Raw genomic sequence first — 19,441 nt, forward strand, 5'->3', positions numbered from 1 at the left:
TTACATATCTTACAAACACATCCCTTTTTCTTTATCTCCACTGTCACTTACTTAGTTCATACTCTCAGCTTAACTTCTAAAATCTATTTAGTTTTCCGACTTCACCTATTCCTGATACACCATCAGAGTGAACTTTCCAAAATACAATATGACCATGTTTCTCCCTGGTTAAAATCATTCACTGGCTCCTCATCACCTATAAAATTCAAATTACTTAACATGGCATAAGGACCTCATATCCCCCCAACTCCTTTACCTGTTCAAAGGTCAAGGAGGTCCTCCTTAAGAGGTCCTTTTAATTCCAGCCACACCGGGCCATTTGCTATCCATAAGCCTGTTGCTTCATACTGCTGTAACTTTACCTTAATGGTGAAGCCTTTCCTGACCCATCCTAGCAGTTCCTAGGGCAGAACATACAGCACTTATACCATAGTACATTTGGTCCTCATTATTCATGGAGTCTGTATTTGTGAATTTGCCCACTTGATAAAATTTACCTTTAACGCCAAAGTCAAAATGCACGGTGCTTTTGTTGTCATATGAAGACACTAAGCAGCAAAAACGACATGCCTAAGTGTGTGCATCCCCAGCTTAGGTTTAATGAGGCAACACTCTGCTTTCTTGTTTTACTCTCACACAAAAAATAGGTATCCTTTTTATGGTTTACTGAGTGTCATGTTTTTCACATTTTTGTGCTTGGTTATTTTGCTGTCTGAAATGTCCCCCAAGCATAGTGCATAAGTGCTGTCCAGTGTTCCTAACCACAAAGAAGTAGGTGATGTGCCTTGCAGAGAAAATACAAGTGTCTGAAGAGCTTCCTTTAGGCATGAAATTATAGTGCTGTTGGCCGTTCAATGTTAATGAATCAAGTATATACACACACATATACTAATAGATATATATAGATATATATGCATCAAGATGTCTTTAAACAGCAACACACAGAAAGCAAGGTTATGTACTGACCAGTTAATGAAAATGTGACTGGGGCTTGTAGGAACCTAACCCCCTTCTAGCCTAGAGACAATGGCTCAGTATTCCCCAATTCAGTGTTCAAAGAGACTTACAGAACAAAACTACCACAAAGAATGAATAATGAGAAGTGACTGTATTTTCATTTACATGTCTGTCTTTACCACAAATTAGTGGGTTCTCTGAGGGCAGAAATAGCATCTTATTTATCTTTGAACTCTAACTCTTATTATTATGCCAAATGTACTGCAGTTACCATTTATTGCACATAATTTAAAAAATTGTGGTTTCTCATTGTTGTAATTTTCCCTTATATATTTAGACTTCATGGTAAGATCCCCATGCTGCTTCCCACCCCAGGGAGGCCCTGCTCAACTGCACAGTTAATGCCCTGAACCTTGTCCTTCATCCCTGTCCTTTCACCTCTTTTATAGCTAAACATCATGCTTTTTAAGTCAAATTTAAAAAAGAAAAAAGAAAAATGTAGTTAAATGAACAGGCATTTATAGAGATTTAGTTTTCATCAGGTCAGTTAGCACTGATGGACTTGGACCTAAAAAATAGGAGACAAGCTTCCAGAAACAAAGGAAGGCTGAGCACAGACGTCTACACTGTCTCCCTCCTGAGGACTCACTGAAATGACAGAATACATGCTTTTTAAAAAGAATAGAAATATTACTGGAGGTAGATGAAAGAGAAATGAGAGATTAAATACCAGAAATTTTAGGAAATACTAGAAGTCAGAAAGTAGGGGAAGATGCTTGCATGTCCAACAAAAAGATGGACTTAAAAGTCTGGAAATCATTCTCTCACAAATAGAACAGAAATACTAACCAAAATATCCAAAACATCCTCTCAAGTACAACAGCTAGTGCTCAAGAAACTCCCCATGGGCCCATGTGAAGAGGATAAAAACAAACTGGTAAGCACGTGCTTGAGTCATGGCTGCACAAAGGGTTCGCAGAGTCAGCACCTAGTTCAGAAGCAGCAGGTTAGGCCTTGGTTTGAACTAGGTTTGAACTAGGCAGTTCAAAATGAACTGCCAACTTAGACCCCTCCACATAGAGCAGGAACCATACAAGACTAACCCCACCTGGCTGAAGATACACCTGTTGGCTAAGGAAGACAATGAGGATATGAGCCTTTTACAGCCTGAACACCATATTAGGGGGCAATACAACCTGAGAATTTGTAACCACAGCCTACTCTCCAGGATTCAGAGTTCCCCTATACCTACTTAATTCAGAAAATTCCAAGCAGAAAAATTACAGAGGTGCCCAAGAAAATCCTTAGCAAATCTTCCCTGGAGGAATGTGCCCCCTAACCAGACTGCACAGAATCCCCTGAATAAAACCCAACCAAGCATGAGCTGGCCATCTGAAAAATCATACACACACACACACACACACACACACACAAAAACACTCAAGAAGAGAAAAGAAAAAAAGACAGGTAACTGAGAACACAAGAGTAATGCTGTCATAAAGGAAAGCAGGTAAGACTGAAAAACCATAGTAATCTAAGCCATTATAAGTAAGCACAGTTCTTCCCAAGTGAATTTTTTTCTGGGCCTCCCATGAGAAATGCATGTGTGCTCAAATATTCTTCTTTCATAGTAGAGTCAATAAAGTTGAAAAAATAGACATATTTTCAAAGATACACAGTGTAATTTTAAACTTTACAATACTCTCACCCAGGACCAGTACCATTCCCTCCCCAGGAGCATCTGGAAACGTGTGAAGGCATCTTTCATACTCCAATGGCTATGGCAGAGAACTGGGGCACTGAACACTAAGCGGTGTTCAGCACAATCCCACATGACAAAGTACAGTGCTGCCAAAAACGCCAAACACCAATTATTGAGAAACACTTTACTGATATGACTCAGTTCGAAACTGTTATCAATGAATAACTCCATGAAGTAAGATTGGGAACAGAAAAATTTTAAACTTTCATTGTACATTCATCCTTCTGTGTTATTTTAATTGCTTATCATTAAGATTAGAATTCTCAAAAATTAAAAATAAGTTTATATAAATAAGTAACGAGAGGGAGAGCTGTCCTGTTTATCAATCAACGTCAATCCTTCCCTTTAGATAAAGTGGGTGGTTCAGCACACCAAGGATAAAAGCAGTGCATCAGACTACCCTGGAATTCTTAGACTCAGAAGAGTAGTCTCTGCAAGCATTTAAATATTTCTTAGATACAACATCTCCTGAATTAAAACAGAGTTATTGATGCTGGCTGTGCGCTTAGGCAGTGAGGACCCAAAACCTCTTTCATGAGGCGGCAGCTGCCTGCAATGCTCTCCACGGCTGACAGACGCCCAAGGAAGGAGTCAAGACTCAAAGCAATAAGTAAGCATGTTTGAAGCAGTGGGGTAGATGTTTCTGTTGTGCAGTTCCAGAATATGTCACTCAATAGACAAGTGAATGTCTCTTTAACAGGTCAATGAGGCAGATCAGTTTTAGACTGATGGAAGGCCAATTAACAAAACATCTGCACAGATGAAAACAGAAGATTAAGACATAAGTGATACATACTAGAAGTAGACAGAAAATATTTACTACAAAAAACCAAAAAACAAACCTACACTTACTCCAGAACTTCACCTCTCAGAGATAAATTTTCAACACACACACACACACAGACACATAAACACAATATGGATCCACCACATCCTGACTACTACATAATTGCTCTGTACTTTTGCTTTTCCTCCCTATTCTTTTCATACACAGAGTACCTAGTACAGCTGACCCTTGAACAATGGGGCTTTTAACTGTGTAGGACCACTTAAACGTGGGTATTTTTTAACAGTAAATACTACAGTACTACCCAATCTATGGTTGGTTGAATTCACAGGTACCAAGGAACTCTAGGTAAGAGGCCCAACAATAAATTAGCCACAGATTCCCAGCCCCTCCACTCCACCATCTACCATGTCATTCAAGGGTCAGTGTATATACACAGGCATATGGCACTTGTACTTTACTAAATGATCAATATGTTTAAGTCAACATCAAATTGAGGTAGGTTAAGGGAAAAAATTGGTTCTTAATGTTTTCACTTATCATTATAAAGCCATTATAATTACAATACCTTTTAAAATACCTTTTTGTATGCAGCTGTTAAATGTAATGTTGTAGGTATGGCAATCTATCTATAAGCAGGGATAAAATCATTCGAAAAGAAATAACTCCTACACAGCTTTTCCAGGAGTCAAGTATTTCATTTAAATAAACTTGTATATCCAAGTGGCTTAGTGGTAAAGAATCTGCCTGCAATGCAGGAGATGTGGGTCTGATCTCTGGGTCGAGAAGACGCCCTGGAGGAGGGCATGGCAACCCACTCCAGTATTCTTGCCTGGAGAATCCCATGGACAGAGGAGCCTGGCAGGCTACGGTCTATAAAGTCGCAAAGAGTCAGACAAGACTGAACAACTGAGCACGTGTGCATGCGTGTGCACACACACACACAAAAGAAAGATTACAACGGTTTTAAATAATGTTAAAAAAAAAACCTTGCATAAAAAATGAGAACATTTAAACATCACTAGAAGATTTAAACATCACTAGAATAAAACCTGGACTCAAGAACTAGTGCAACCCAGACCTAGGACCTGAAGCACATGAAAAAGTATTCTTACAAAAGAAAGTACTTAAGAAACTACATCAAACGGCCCTCAGAATTTGGAAATCAAAGTGCATCTAATCAAAGTACCCAAGATGCACGTGCTCAGTTGTGTCCAACTCTTTGCGACTCCTTGGACTGTAGCCTGTCAGGCTCCTCTGTCCATGGAATTTTCCAGGCAAGAATACTAGAGGGGATTGCCATTTCTTTCTCCAGGGGATGTTCCCAACCCAAGGATCAAACCTGTATCTCTTGCATCTCCTTGTATCGGCAGACAGATTCTTTACCAGTGCGCCACCTGGGAAAGAAAGTGAAACCGCTTAGTTGTGTCCGACTCTTTGCAACCCCACGGACTGTAGCCACCAGGTTCCTTGTCCATGGAATTCTCTAGGCAAGAATACTGGAGTGAATTGCCATTCCTTTTTCCAGGGGATCTTCCCAACCCAGGGATCAAACCCAGGTCTCCCACGCTGCAGGCAGATTCTTTACCATCTGAGCCACCAACGTCCCTAGTGCCACCTGGGAAGCCCAAGACCTAGCCTGAGGATACGAACACAGTAAAGAAAACAGTGACAATCAAGTGTATTGTAAGCTGTGGGAAGAAAGAAGACATTAACAGAAGACAAGTAACAATCAGACTTGCAAAAAAAAGAAACAATAAATTGATACAGGTCTTTAAAATTGCCCAGGGAAAAACTGCTTACTCCCATACTCCAGGGCTATTCAATCTTGGCACTATTGGCATTTTGGGCTCTGTTATGGGGGGGGGGCAGGGGTGTCCTATGAATTGTTCAGTAGCATCCTTGCTCTACCCACTAGATGCTAATAAGCAGCCCCCATCTGAACTGTGACAACCAAAAATCTTCAGATATTACCAAATACCCAGCGGGAGGCAAAAACTGTCTCCTTAAAGCATCAATGGTATATTCTAAACAATGTGAATCAAGCTAATAAAGTTTGATACTTCTACCATCAAAATCACCTCACTTTTCTTGATCACACCGTAAATGTCTCATATTAATTTGGCTTTCATAGCTCAGTTGGTAAAGAATCTACCTGCAATGCAAGAGACCGCAGTTTGATTTCTAGGTCGGGAAGATCCTCTGGAGAAGGGAAAGGCTACCCACTCCAGTACTCTGACCTGGAGAATTCCATGGACTGAACAGTCCATGAGGTCACAGAGTTGGACACAACTGAACAACTTTCACGTTCAGAGAAAGTATGATCATGGCATGGTCGTAAGAGGTATTTGCTATACAATTTCTTTCTTCTTTTTTTGGTGAATTAAAAAAAAAAGTCAGAGAGGAAGAGCCATGACCATACTTTATATATGCTCTCTGATAAGGCAAGTCAAATCTTTTTTGACTTCACATACTTCCCCACAACTTCTAGCACTGAAGTATTTTTCAGGCACTAGAGCACTTTTAAAATATAATATTCCTGGTTTAATATTTTTATCATCTTCCTCAGTACTACCAGTGTCTTGATTTTCTAAGTTTCCCCTTTTCTTAATTTTTAGTTCCTCTGTCCCTCTTTTTCCATGACAGCACCCACCAGCACCTCAATTATCATTACAGTAAATATCCTCCCTTTGAAGTTAATAGTATACCATGAAAATCCAAATAAATTTGACTTATTAATATCCAGGTAAGTGGTCTCAAAAGAACTTTTTTATCCTTTGATAATGAAAAGGGTTAAATATGGTTGAGAACAGCCTACTGAAATCTAAAGAATATAACAACTTATTTAAAAATAAGAAACTAAATGAAACTTTTAAAACAAGAACAGGGCTTATCTTGGGAAAAGATCCCTAAACTCTGAAAAATCCAGGGACTTTCCTTGGCCTAGGAATCCCTTGAAAACTTCAAAATACCTCTGTATTCCATTTAACTGGCCAAAGTGAATTCACAATTTCACTATTAATATATTCATCTTTTACTCTCCATTTTCTCTGCCACCTCTGTCTTCCAAGCTCTCGCTGCTTCACCTTTAAATTACCACTGCAAGGCTTCTCCTACTGTTCTTTTCTTCACTGTAATTCACTCAGTTGTAAGACTATCACACAGCTCGTTAAATCATCATTTTAATGACAATACTGCATTAGAAAAATAGGGCTTTCTGCCATCTGGAAATACTTACATTTCTTTTAAAAATTGAGCTTTTCATCGAATCAATTGAATTCCTCTATTCTCTAATACAAACTCTCTGTCCTAACCACATTGATCTTTTTACTTCCTATACTTACAACCACACATCTCATTCCCACCTAAATGCCTTCATTCATGTTACCTCACCCAAAAATATTCTTTTTTTTCTTAGCTATTCAATATCTCACCAACTGATGACCCACTTCTTGCTTTTTTATAATTAAAGTTTTAGAACTAAACGCATCTTAGGACTTTTCTCAAAATTAATCCAATCAAATGAGTAGCAAGTCCCCCTCTACAGGTAAGAATTTCTTTTCTTAATCTATCTCAGAACTAACAGTCTGCTGCACATGATAAACCACTACTTACGTGCCAACTTCTGAAGTTTCCTAATTTGTTCAATAATAAATGCTAAGAATTGCCTAAGCTCATGGGCCAATGCTTGGCTGAGGGGATACAAAGACTGTTTCTTCCCTCTTTTTTACTATATGAAATTCCAGTATATACACATATTCATGGATTTCCTTCTGGTAAACATTTCTAGAGTGTAAACCAATTCTAAGTTGCTGTTTCTGGAGATACTTTTGGGAAAGAGGGAACTGCAGGTTTGGAAGATAGAAGAGAAATAAAGAGATGGCAGAGTAGGAGTAGAAGATATTTGCAGGGCCCTGCTAAAAGAGATAGAAACAGACAAAACACATCTCCAGCCTTCGATCTAGAATCACAGTGTGTTGGGAAGGAGAGAACAAAGGTGAGAAAGGAAGGACCAGCAGCCACATCAGTGTTCCACTGTGTCACATTCTGACGTGAACTGGCATGAAGTTACCAGAGCTGGAAAGGAACTATAAATACCCACTTGGCTATAGCGAGCAAGTCAAATAAAGGTTACTAAAAGCTTATTTTTTAATCTCAAATATTCAAGTTACGCTATCTCTAAAACAACAGTTAGTAACCTTTAAGTGGAAATAAGAAAGGCTCTGAATAAGATACACTAAAAATTGCTTCCCAACCCCAAGACTGGAAATCCTGAAACATTTCTTTGAAGAAAGTAGGGGAAACTAATACCTGATATTTCAAAACTGCATAAAATGCTGATATAGCTAATGCTTTAATTGGGAGGACATTAAAGCTTCTAAGATTTCTTAAGGGTTCACTCACAATCTGACTCCTTGGCCTGACATCTCCTGTAACAGCTTAAATTCCTTCAGGGAAGGTATCTCTGCCTTGGGGTTTTCAAGAACCCAGTGCTAAGGGTGGCGAGGGCAGCTGTGATTGATGGCTTTGCCCATTTGCCTCACAGTGTTCCAACCTTCTTAAAAAATGTGGTTTAATTTTTTTCATTTATCCCCGATTACAAATGACAATTAGCAGTTTAAAACAGAAAATACCTGAATCAACTTATATAAAATCATGCATGACTATCATTTAATTTCTACAATAAGCAACTTAAATGAATTAAATTTCTTTTAACTCAGCTACCTAAGTTACTCAGTATACTACCCAAGTATACCAAAATCTCAGGTAGAAGGATATTTAATAGATGAGTAAAAAGGCAAATAACTTTACATAAAATGAAACTTCCCTTAAACATTTCATTATATGTAGATATATATATATATATATATATATATATATATATATATATTCTAGGTAAAATAAAAAGACAAATCCACTTGAAGACAGTGACACTCATCCCAAAGACTAAAGAATTCCTATAATATGGTAAGGAACCATTATGAACATATAACAAGTATGATTATTGTCTTCATTCCCAACTAAATGCTATATTTTCAAACACTACTTACTTCTTTAGATTTTAAGGGCAAAGAAGAAAGAAAATTCAGGATTGTGTGAATTTTATAAAAATTTTAGATCATGCCTGAAGGAATCTTTGAGGTCACATAGTCATCTTTCCACCTAATATTTAACTTGCCTTTGTAAACACACTGAAATGTCATATAAAAATAAGACTTTGGAACTTTAGTTAACAGCACATAACTTATTGGACTACTTTAAAAGCAAAATTCTTATAAAAAATATTTATTAAGTAAGACATAGTTCTTACGCTGGAAAGAAAAATGTGAAAAAATGAATCAAGCTAAGGCAACTGAAAATATGTTTATTCAACAAATATCCACTGAACATTTAACACTGTACCAAACAGTAAGAGAAGGAAAGGATACTGACATTTACTGACTGTCCCAGACTGAGTGCTAGACACTTTGTATTTATTATCCAATTAAAACCTTACACCAACCCTACAATGTAAGTATTACAACCCCTATTTTAGAGATGAAGTATCAATATATCAAGTTCAACAATAATACCAGGATCTGCCAGCAAGATTATTTGTACCACACAGAGAGCTCTGTGTCCTGGACAAAGTAAAAGAGATGGAAGTTACAAAAACTGGAATTACAATCCACATCCCTAACTCACTTGCTGAGTAAGAAAATAATAAAATACCCAGTTTCAAGAAATTGTGCTATTTAACTACATAAGAAACTGAAAATATTTTGCTAGTAAGCAAAACACCAAATAATATTTGTTGCAGTTAATGAAAAGTAAATCAAGCATTAATATGAATAGCAATAAAGTATTTATGCAATATTATATAATTTATAAAGTTATTACAGTATTAAAACAAAATTTTCCAAAACTTCCAAAAATCTGAAAGTAACTATGAAATTAGCTCTATGTCACATGAGAAACTACTTAAGTGAGCTACAACTGGAAGAATTATTTGCAATATATTAGAGCAATTCTTTTCTGTACAAAACAAAGATTTCTTTATATACACACACTATATATATATATATTTGATACAAGACCACCAGAGTCATATTGTTCTTTATATGAAAGCCAAATTGAATGCTTTAGAGAGATCCAAAGAAAGCAAGTGACAAAACAATAATACAAAAAAATCCAAATTGCTGTATAATTAAGTGTAAGTCAACTATAAACAATCGAGGAGTCATAAAACACTACAAAGATCCTACACTCAGATTCCTCCACAAACTTTTAAGTTCTTTCTCCAAAGCCAGAGCAAGTTTCTATAAGAATATTGACCCAGAGCTCCACTCAAAAGATACACACTCAAAGAAAATGTTAGTGTGTGCATGTGTATTTATATTTTGAAAGTGAAAATGTTATTTAAGGTATATGTGAGTCATTTATTATGACTCTTCACTTAACCAAAAACTACCACCAGACATAATCAAATCATATCAGAGGGCTTTACTCATGTGCTAGCTAATATAAGATTTTTTTTCAGGAATGATGTCCAGGAAACTATTTGTAATAGTTACGTATAAATAGGACCAGGTTTTTCAGCCCCAGCACTAGGACATTCGGGCTGGATAACTCAGGGATGGCCCACCCTATGCACTGTTTGCAGCATCATCCCTGGCCTCTGACAGATGCCAACAGCAACCCCCTCCCAGTTACGACAGCCAGATGTCCCCGAGAGAGTGATGAGAGGGCAGCAAAACCGTTTCTGAATAAGAAATGCTGATGCAGAGAGGAATGAGGATGGAGAAAAAGACTTTTACCAGTCCTCTTCTGAATGATCAAAGTGGTAGGTTGAATAATGGTCCCCTAAAAAACACTCATGTCTTAATCCTTGGAACCAGTGAATGATACATTATTTGGAAAAGGGGTCTTTGCAGATGTGATTAAGGATCCTGTGACAGGGAGATTATTCTGGAGCAAAGGGGAGCTCAAATGCCATCATACGTGTCCTTATAAGAGAGAGGCAATAAGAGGTTTCTCTCTTTTTTGCTCACACAAAGGAAAAGGTGATGAGAAGAAGAGAGCTGAGGGAGATGTGAAATTCTGCCTTTGAAGACTGGAGTGATGCAACGACAAGTCAAGGAATTCTGTCAGGCACCAAACTGTGGAAGAAGCAAGGAACATAGTCTCTTCTTGAGCCTTTGGAGGGAGCACCCTGATTTTGGCCCTCTGATACTGACTTCAGACACCTGGCCTCCAAAACTGTGAGAGAATAAACTTTTGTTTTTAAGCCACCAAGTTGGTGGCAATTTGTTACAGCAGCCACAGGAAACTAGCACAATCATATAAGGGTTTTAATCTGATTTTTAAAAAACTGCTGATGAGCAAAAGAGATAATGTGTTGAACACTCAGCAAAGTTCCTGAAACATAGTAAGCATTCAAAAATACTGTTGATGCCATTATCGATATTCAGCCAGCTATGTATAAGCTTCAAATTCTTGGTAGCAAAAGGAAAAACTAAGGATGTTCAAACAGTAAAATGGGAATACATGCACAAGACTTAACAGTGAAAACACACGAATCAGCCCCTCTTAGGATGTGTATTTACCAGCTGTGTCAATGTTGTGCTATAATCTGTCCTGTACTGTAAAGATAAACCGTGGATGAGACCAGCCAAGACAGCTTCTTGGGGGAGGCAAGCTTCAACATTTTTGAGCAGAAGAAACAAGTAGTCAAAGAAGGGGAAACAATGAAAGTGGGGAGAGCAATGGAAATCAGTCAGATGTTTACAGAGCTACCAATCTGGCCAAAGTAGAGACCACAGACTTTGTGAGGGTGTATGTGTGTTACATCACTCAGTCATGTCTGACTCTTTGTGACCCCATGGACTGTAGCATCTGTCCATGGAATTCTCCAGGCAAGAATACTGGCGTGGGTTGCCATTTCCTTCTCCAGGTGATCTTCCCAACCTGGGGATCAAACCTGGGTCTTCCACATTACAAGCAGATTCTCTTCCATCTGAGGCATCAGGGAAGCCCTTCTGAGATTAGTTACCTAAAGGACCCTAAAAGCTATGTTGATTGATTTGGTTGTTGAAGAGAATACTCCATAAAGTGGATTATTTTATAAATATTGACTCTTGGGGATTCTGAAAATATAAACACGCTCTGGCTCCATACCAGACATACTAAACTAGAATCCTTTGGTTAGACATATCTCTAAAGGATTCTGACAGCCACTTAGGTAGAGAACCCCTGTATCAGAGTCAACTCATGGCAGAAGACCTACAGAATTAAAGTGTCATAAAGTATATAACGTATTCTCAAAGTATGCATTCAACTACATTAACAGCATTTTCCATGGTTAAAACTCCTCCTATGGTTAAAACTCCTCCTAAGATGTAGCCCCTCCAGGTTCCATGAGACTTTCTGTAACTTCTTCACTCTTTTCCTTTCCTAAGCATATGGCCCCTGATCTACTCAGTCACCTTCCTCACAGTTTCTCATGAAATTTTCTAGAAAAGTTCCAGGCATTTCAGTTGCCTACCCTCCTCTTTCCACATTTCTCCAACACAATAAAGATCTAAAAATATTTTATAGAGCAAAGGAACCATGTAAAAGTAGAGTTCCATTAATATACTATATAAATAATTTACAAAAGTGTTCTATGGCCATTTATTGTAATAAAATCCTACGTATATATATTAAGTGAAATTCTAAATCATTTTTTTTACAAATTATTTCCAAAAACGTAAAATTATGAAATAGTTATAAAAAGCTCTTAAGCTAAGCATTATTCAGTTCAATCTTTCCTTGAGAATTACTAAGTAGCTAACAAAGTACAAGTCTCTGAAAAGATACAAAGTTAATGGAAACCTCACTGATGTAGAAACAAACTTCACCAGTACTAGGGAGGATGAAGAGGTGATCTGAGAGGGCAATTATGATCCTAAAAGCAATCTCCTGTGTGTGTCTTGTAGGGGAAATGGGCAGAGATTTTGCTGGCTTTAGCCTGCTGCTGCTAAGTCGCTTCAGTCATGTCCGACTCTGTGTGACCCCATAGGCGGCAGCCCACCAGGCTCCCCTGTGCCCGGGATTCTCCAGGCAAGAACACTGGAGTGGGTTGCCATATTCTTCTCCAATGCATGAAAGTGAAAGTGAAGTCGCTCAGTCGCGTCTGACTCTTTGTCACCCCATGGACAGCAGCCTACCAGGCTCCTCCGTCCATGGGATTTTCCAGGCAAGAGTACTGGAGTGGGGTGCCATTGCCTAGCTTGGGCTTATTTCATGATTAAAGAAAAATAAAATAAAGCAATACAAGTTAGTGTTCAGATAAGTTCTTTCCTCTCCCATAATACCTACAGCAATTTATGCATCAGTTCAGTTCAGCCGCTCAGTCGTGTCTGACTCTTTGTGACCCCATGGACTGCAGTACACCAGGCTTCCCTGTCCATCACCAACTCCTGGAGTGTACTCAAACTCATGTCCATTGAGTCCGTGATGCCATCCAACCATCTCATCCTCTGTCATCCCCTTCTCCTCTCTCCTTCAATCTTTCCCAGCATTGGGGTCTTTTCAAATGAGTCAGTTCTTCACATCAGGTGGCCAAAGTATTGGACTTTTAGCTTCAGCATCAGTCCTTCCAATGAATATTCAGGACTGATTTCCTTTAGGATGGACTGGTTGGATCTCCTTGTTGTCCAAGGGACTCTCAAGAGTCTTCTTCAACACCACAGTTCAAAAGCATCAATTCTTCGGTGCTCAGCTTTCTTTATGGTACAACTCTCACATCCATACATGACCACTGGAAAACATAGCTTTGACTAGATGGACCTCTGTTGGCAAAGTAATATCTCTGCTTTTTAATATGCTGTCTAGGTTGGGCACAGCTTTTCTTCCAAGGAGCAAGCGTCTTTTAATTTCATGACTGCAGTCACCATCTGCAGTGATTTTGGAGGCCCCCCCCAACCCAGAATTAAGTTTCTCACTGTTTCCCCATGTGTTTGGGTGCTAGAGAAATCTATTTCCTTCTGGGCCCAGAAACAGGGAAATTTTAGGAGCCGCTGGAGGCCATATCTTCTATTAAGAGGACTAGGAAGTGGTCCTCCACAGCATTAGAAAACATGAAACAAACGCACGGGGAAGAGTAAACAGAAGAGATGAAGTGTGTTCCGCTGGCACTGGAGTTCCAGAGTCCCAACCCTGGCATTCCTTTAGACACTCCTGCATCAATCTTTACAGTAAATCTCACTTTTTGTTCATACCAATACCAGTCAGAATGGATTTCTATAACTTACAGCCAAAAGTGGCCTACTTACTACAACTATCTTACTACAACTATCACTGACTCAAATCATTTCATAAAGGAACACTTTAACACCAAAGCCTCAGGAGGAATAGAACCTCAGATTTTTTAAAAGGGATATATATATTTAATGACAGCTGTGTGCCAGGAACTAGTCTAAGTTCTTGAAATATACTGTTAAGACAAAAGAGATAAAAATCACTGTTCTAATGGGGCTTGCATTCTAATGAGAGCATACAGATAACAAAATAATATAAAAAACAAAGTCAGATATGATAAACAATCTGCAAAAAAAGAAAAAAGTAATGGGATAAGGGGAAATGAGGATGGTGTCATTATGACAGGGTGGTTCCACAGTAATGCTTATCTGAGAAAGCAACTGAACTGAAAAAGAAGTTATTGAACTGAAACCTGAAATGATGAAAAGGAGCCATTGTGTCATGTTTCAAGGCAATTCCAGGCAAAGGGAACAGACCTAAGTCAGGAACAAGCCATGGCATTTCTGAGCAGAAAAAAAGAAGGGCGCTTCCCAAGCACAGCAGTGGTAAAGAATCTGTCTGCCAGTGCAGGAGACAAAAGAGACTCAGGTTCGATTCCTCAGTGAGGAAGATCCTCTGGAGAAAAGAAATGACAACCTCCTCTAGTATTCTTGCTTGGAAAATTCCATGGACAGAGGAGCCTAGTAGACTACAGTCCATGAGGTCACAACGAGTCAGACATAACAGAGCACACACGCCTTGGGTAGATGGAAAACAGTGAACAAGGGAGAATGCTACAGAAGTGGTAAAGGAGCAACCGATCTAAGAGAAAAAGCTGTAAGTCAGTAAAGTAAGTAGGAATCAGACCATTATAGGAACTAGTAGGCAGAGGAAAGGATTTGAAAGTAACTTGAGCTTTATGAAAAACTCACTACATTGTCTTTCTCATTTTGCTTTGCAGACCATTAGAAATTATTCCCCAAGTAGTAAACACAATGTTGAGGTTGGCCAGGAATCTGCATTTCTTCAGCAGAAAACATCTCTTATTGTACTTATGAAATTTTTTAAGGGAAAAAAAAAAGTGAAGCCATTGTAAAAATGAAGAAACTAGGAAAGGTGATAGAAACTACTTCAAATTCTATCCTACTCATTATACAGTGAATAAATCTGCTACAATCAAGATCTTATGAAGAATTTAAGTTCTTTATAAACTACTATAAAAATAATGTCCTTTGTTGAGTTATTACTGAATTGGACACTAATAAAGTTAAATACTGTCAGAAGAGAAGACTGGAAACTAGAGTTTTTCCTGACTTTATTGTACCTCTTGAGAATAGCTTCAACTTAATGGTCAACAAAGTTGTGAGTTTTGGTCTTATCTCTATCACTGTGATAAAGGAGAAACTTCCCCCGTGTGGTGAAATTAGGCACAAAGGATGCTTCAATCTCTCTCCCTCTGAAAGCTTTTTAAAATAAGAGACCAACCAGTTTAAAGAGGTTTGGATACTGTACACCTCAAAGAAGAGTGATATTCTCTCCAGACTTTTCCAGACAACTAATTCCTATGTACACAAAGCAAGTAATTAAGCCTGCACTGCTTCTAAGATTAATATCAGTAAAGTCAGATCTTTGAAAGCTCTAATGTATTCATGAATCTCTTCTTTCACCGTTAGATGTTTAGCTAGCCCATGTAACACAGACCCAAAAGTAAACTGTTTAAAACACAATTTATAAAGAGAGGTACTTTTTGAGTGTGGTGTGAGTTAAAGAAATAAAAGTCATTTAGACACCTTGATCAGGACTCGATTCTAAGTGCATCTTCCTCAACACATTTCCAGTAGTTGGGCAAAGTGCCCAGGAATGATTAGCAGCAGTGTAGAGAGAGGGATACCATCAACCTAAATTGTGAAGTCTCCCCCCAGTGGTCACATACAAATAACTGGAAGAGAGAAAATCATTGCAGCTTCTCTAAGACTGACCAAAAACAATATATGCAGAATCTGGTACCTACAGAGAAGAAATAAAATCTTTAATTCAATGCTATCACAATATCTGTAGAGAGACCTCATATGCTTTTCTGCTCTTATATTATTCATAAATGTGAACACTATTTTTGGAAGGAAAGAACCTATAGGTTGTTTTTTCTCAGTACATTCTTTTTTTAAGGAATAATTTAGTGATATCCTCAAATAGCCAACTATTTTATCTAATGGGGAGGTGTTCATCCCTCCTGAAATAAATATCAGGACATCCATTGCAAGTCAACCACATCTACCTGAAGTGAAGTTCTGATACAAATTTCGTCACTTACCAAATGAATCATCTTGTAAAGAAAATTATTACCAGTGCTAAAAACCTAAGTCTAACTTGCAAGATACTCTTTTTATAAAGCCACCTAACTAGGTAATTTATAATACAGCAAGTGACACAAAAAGTACAAATGGGTTCTCTTGCCCATTTTAGTATTTATTTTCTTAGTATTTTACCCTGTATTATTTGTAACTCTCAGCAAAAATATGCTATCACTCACTTTCAACAAAGTTTGGATGTCAAAAATGTGAAGGGTATTTAATTAAAATCTCGGTTGTCTTCTGCTCATCATCCATTATTAAATGGTAAACTCTATAAAGGGGTGGTAAATACTCATACAACTTCAATTTTCAAAACAGAGCACAAATAACATATACGGAGCCTCTCAATTATGATTTTCTTGGTTATCCCAAGCTTGAGAGAGAGAGTGGGGGAAGAAGCTAGAGTACCAGGCTGTGTAGTCTTCTGGAACAATTTCAGCCTGAAATGGGACTCAAGAAAAATGCAAACTGCTCCCACGAATGTTTAAGAAAAATATGATTCGTCAAGAAAAAATCCAACAGTTGGCCTACAGAACAACAGAAAATGATTCTGTCTTATATAGAGCTACCAGACTTGCATAAGCCCCCAATTTTTCCAGCGTTCCAGTTTCTTTCCAGTAAAGAAAGAAAAAAATTCATTTTGAAATTCCAAGTGGAAAAGGACTTGAGCAGCATCAATTAGAAAAGGACAAACACATCCCAGAATGTTTTTTCATATTTAGTGTGCAATCTCTACAGGACAAAAACAGAACCATTATAAATGCTACCACTTGTATATTATGTAACCCTAGTCTAAACTAAAAGAAGCATAGACCTTAAAAAGTAACACACTGTGCCAACGTATACTTAAAACATGAATTTAAATATATGACAGATTTCAGATACAGATGACCTCAAAATGACACAACCCCCAAAAGTTCTTTGTTTACTGTAATCAGGCCTCAGAAGACTTGACTATAATCAGGCCTGATACAATTCTACCTTGAGGTCCGTTGTTTCACCAACGTACCGCAACTATCTCCGCATTGGTACCAGCGTGTTACCTCACCTAAAACAGCCGACGAACAGAAGTTTCCGAACGACCATTCGAAAGATTTCACGGGAAGAAATGGCTGCTAAATCATACGCCAACTGAAGAGCATTTTAACGCACCTCAAATGTTCTGAGCCATATAACAAGACGACCAATTGAGAAAGCATCAAGTAAAATTTCAACCATCCCCAAAGGCATGGAAGGGGAGTAAAACGTGGCTAGCTTGACCTTAAACCAGCTGTTTGTAAGTAATGCGGTGAATTTTCTGAGCTTCCCCATCAGCCTTCAATTACCTTCCTCTCCTACCCCCGACCCCTCTTTACGTGCCCCAGCTGATGGAAGTTGAATGGATGGAATCTCCAGCTGTAACCTCAGGAGCTGAGGAAATTGAGACGAAACTCCCAAGAAAGTGTTAAAAAGTCCTTCTGCAAAAAACACCCATCAACCAATCCCCATCCTGTCATCACACCGACCATCGGCTCCCTCCTGGCCCTCCACCTCGCCCAAAAAAGCACCACCCCCCCCGCAAAAAAAAAGGAACCTTTTTGGTTCCAGACCAACGTACCCAGAATCGGAAAGCACTGCCTCAGCCGCAAACGCCTCCGGAGCAGCGTGTGCTCGGCCCACAACCACTCTGGCCAAACAACTGGAGTCTCGTGCCTCGGAAGTGGCAGCAGTACTTGCCCAAAGCCTCCTCCCCCAAGAACTCGGAGCTTGGGAGGCAGCGAGAGGCCGGCGGAACCGCCCGCGCTGAGGACCGACCCCCGAAGGTGTCTGTCACGGCCACAACCGCCCCCAGCACGGCTCTCCATTCAAGTCTTAACGTCACTCCCGCCGCAGAGGGTGCCGGCGGCCGGAGGGGGCCCCGCGCCCCCAGCCCCAACCCTGCCTCCGCCCGGGCCGCGCCGCGGAGCGCGTGGCGAGAGCGGGGCGCGGCGGCATGGGCCAGACACGTTGCCGCGCTCCGCCCGCCCGCCAGCAACCCAGGAGCCGGGGGCCCGGCAGAGCGCGCCCCTCCCGCGCCGGCCGAGCGGAGCAACCCTCGTCGCCCGCCCAAGCCCAGGTGCTGAGGGGGCGGGGCGGGGTCCCCGCGTGGCGCGAAGCCACCAGCAACAGGGCGCCCCCCCCCACCCCGGGCCGGCCCGGCGCGCGGCGAGACCGTTACCCGAGTGACGTGGGGGCCCCGGCAACTCACCGACTCGCACCTCGGCTTCCTCCGCGCCGCCGTCGCTCCTCTCTGCCCGCCGCCGCTGCTCTTTCTCAGCCGCAGGCGCCACGGAGCAGCCCCATCTACAAACTCGCGGCTCGTAGTTGGGAACTGGAAATGCGGCTCTCACTCCCCTCCGCCTCCCTCTCCCTCCGCCCCCTCCCTCGCTCTCCACTCCACCCGGCTCAGGTCGCCGCCGCCGCCACCACCTCCGCGCGCGCGGCTAGGCTCCCCTCGGCCGCCCTCCTCCTCCCGCCGCCGCCGCCGGGGCGCGCTCCCTCCCGGCCTCGCGCGTGCGCCGGAGGCCGGGGAGCGCGCGCTCGGGCTCGAGGAGGCGCCGCCGCCTCCGGGAAGCCGGGCCCCGCCTCTCCGGCCGAGGCTCCGCGACCAGGTGGGGCCCCCTCCGAGCGCCCGCAGACTGCGCCCGGGCCCGATGCGCCGCCCGTGCTCCGCGGCCTCTCCATGGTGTCCCCGGTCCTGGCCCCGAGCCGCGCCTGCGAGAGGGTCACCAGACCCAATCCGCACCGGCCCTTCCGGGCCGAAATTGCCGCTGTCATTCAGCATTTACAGACGAGCAAGATACTCCCCCGAGCGTGGAAGAGGCTCCCCCGGCCCTTTCCAAGAGTTTACATTCAAAGAACCCACCAGCCGTGGGGCACAAAGGATAAATAGACCTCGAAGAAAAGCCTCCGGAGACTCTGCCTCCTCCCCCTTCACACACACGCCCCTGGTTCTGATGTGTATTTGGCAGGTTCTACAGCGCTGACGAGGTCCTTCATATTCTCCCAGCCCAACCAGGGTGATTCACATCCGAGGAAACGGACGGACACTAGCTATTTTCCTAGCACCGAGGTTCCCGTGGAATTCCCGGTCGGCTCCGCAGGACACTCCCGAGGACAACAGTTGTTCGGATCCTCCCAAACACCTGGTCTTCCCAGGCCTCGCAAGTGGGAGCTGCAGCATTCTTTCCACCTCGACTCCGCAGAAAGCATGATGAACTGGGATAAGTGTCCGGGTGTGCAGATGACACATTTTGACAGGAGTGCAGATTTAATTTTTCAGTTGAACTGAGCAACGCAGTGCAG

At 41.1% G+C, this 19,441-nt stretch overlaps 1 protein-coding gene across 9 annotated transcripts in view; it reads right to left on the reverse strand.

Moving 5' to 3' along the window:
• PALS2 (protein associated with LIN7 2, MAGUK p55 family member) overlaps positions 1 to 18,478 on the reverse strand; it is a 136,134-nt gene extending 117,656 nt beyond the window's left edge. The window contains exon 1 of one of the 9 annotated variants that reach the window (XM_070787937.1): positions 18,355 to 18,478. Coding sequence is in view for 4 of the 9 variants with exons in the window: in XM_070787929.1 (XP_070644030.1) it covers positions 17,715 to 17,961 (247 nt within the window). In the remaining 5 variants the exon portion in view is untranslated. Of the gene's footprint in view, positions 1 to 17,714; positions 18,024 to 18,344 lie in introns of those variants that run through there. The other 8 variants (XM_070787936.1, XM_070787939.1, XM_070787934.1 and 5 more) reach the window with 8 other exon arrangements.
• Positions 18,479 to 19,441: the final 963 nt, after the last annotated feature.

The sequence above is a fragment of the Bos indicus genome, chromosome 4 (genome assembly GCF_029378745.1).
Source record: "Bos indicus isolate NIAB-ARS_2022 breed Sahiwal x Tharparkar chromosome 4, NIAB-ARS_B.indTharparkar_mat_pri_1.0, whole genome shotgun sequence".
NCBI lineage: Eukaryota > Metazoa > Chordata > Mammalia > Artiodactyla > Bovidae > Bos > Bos indicus.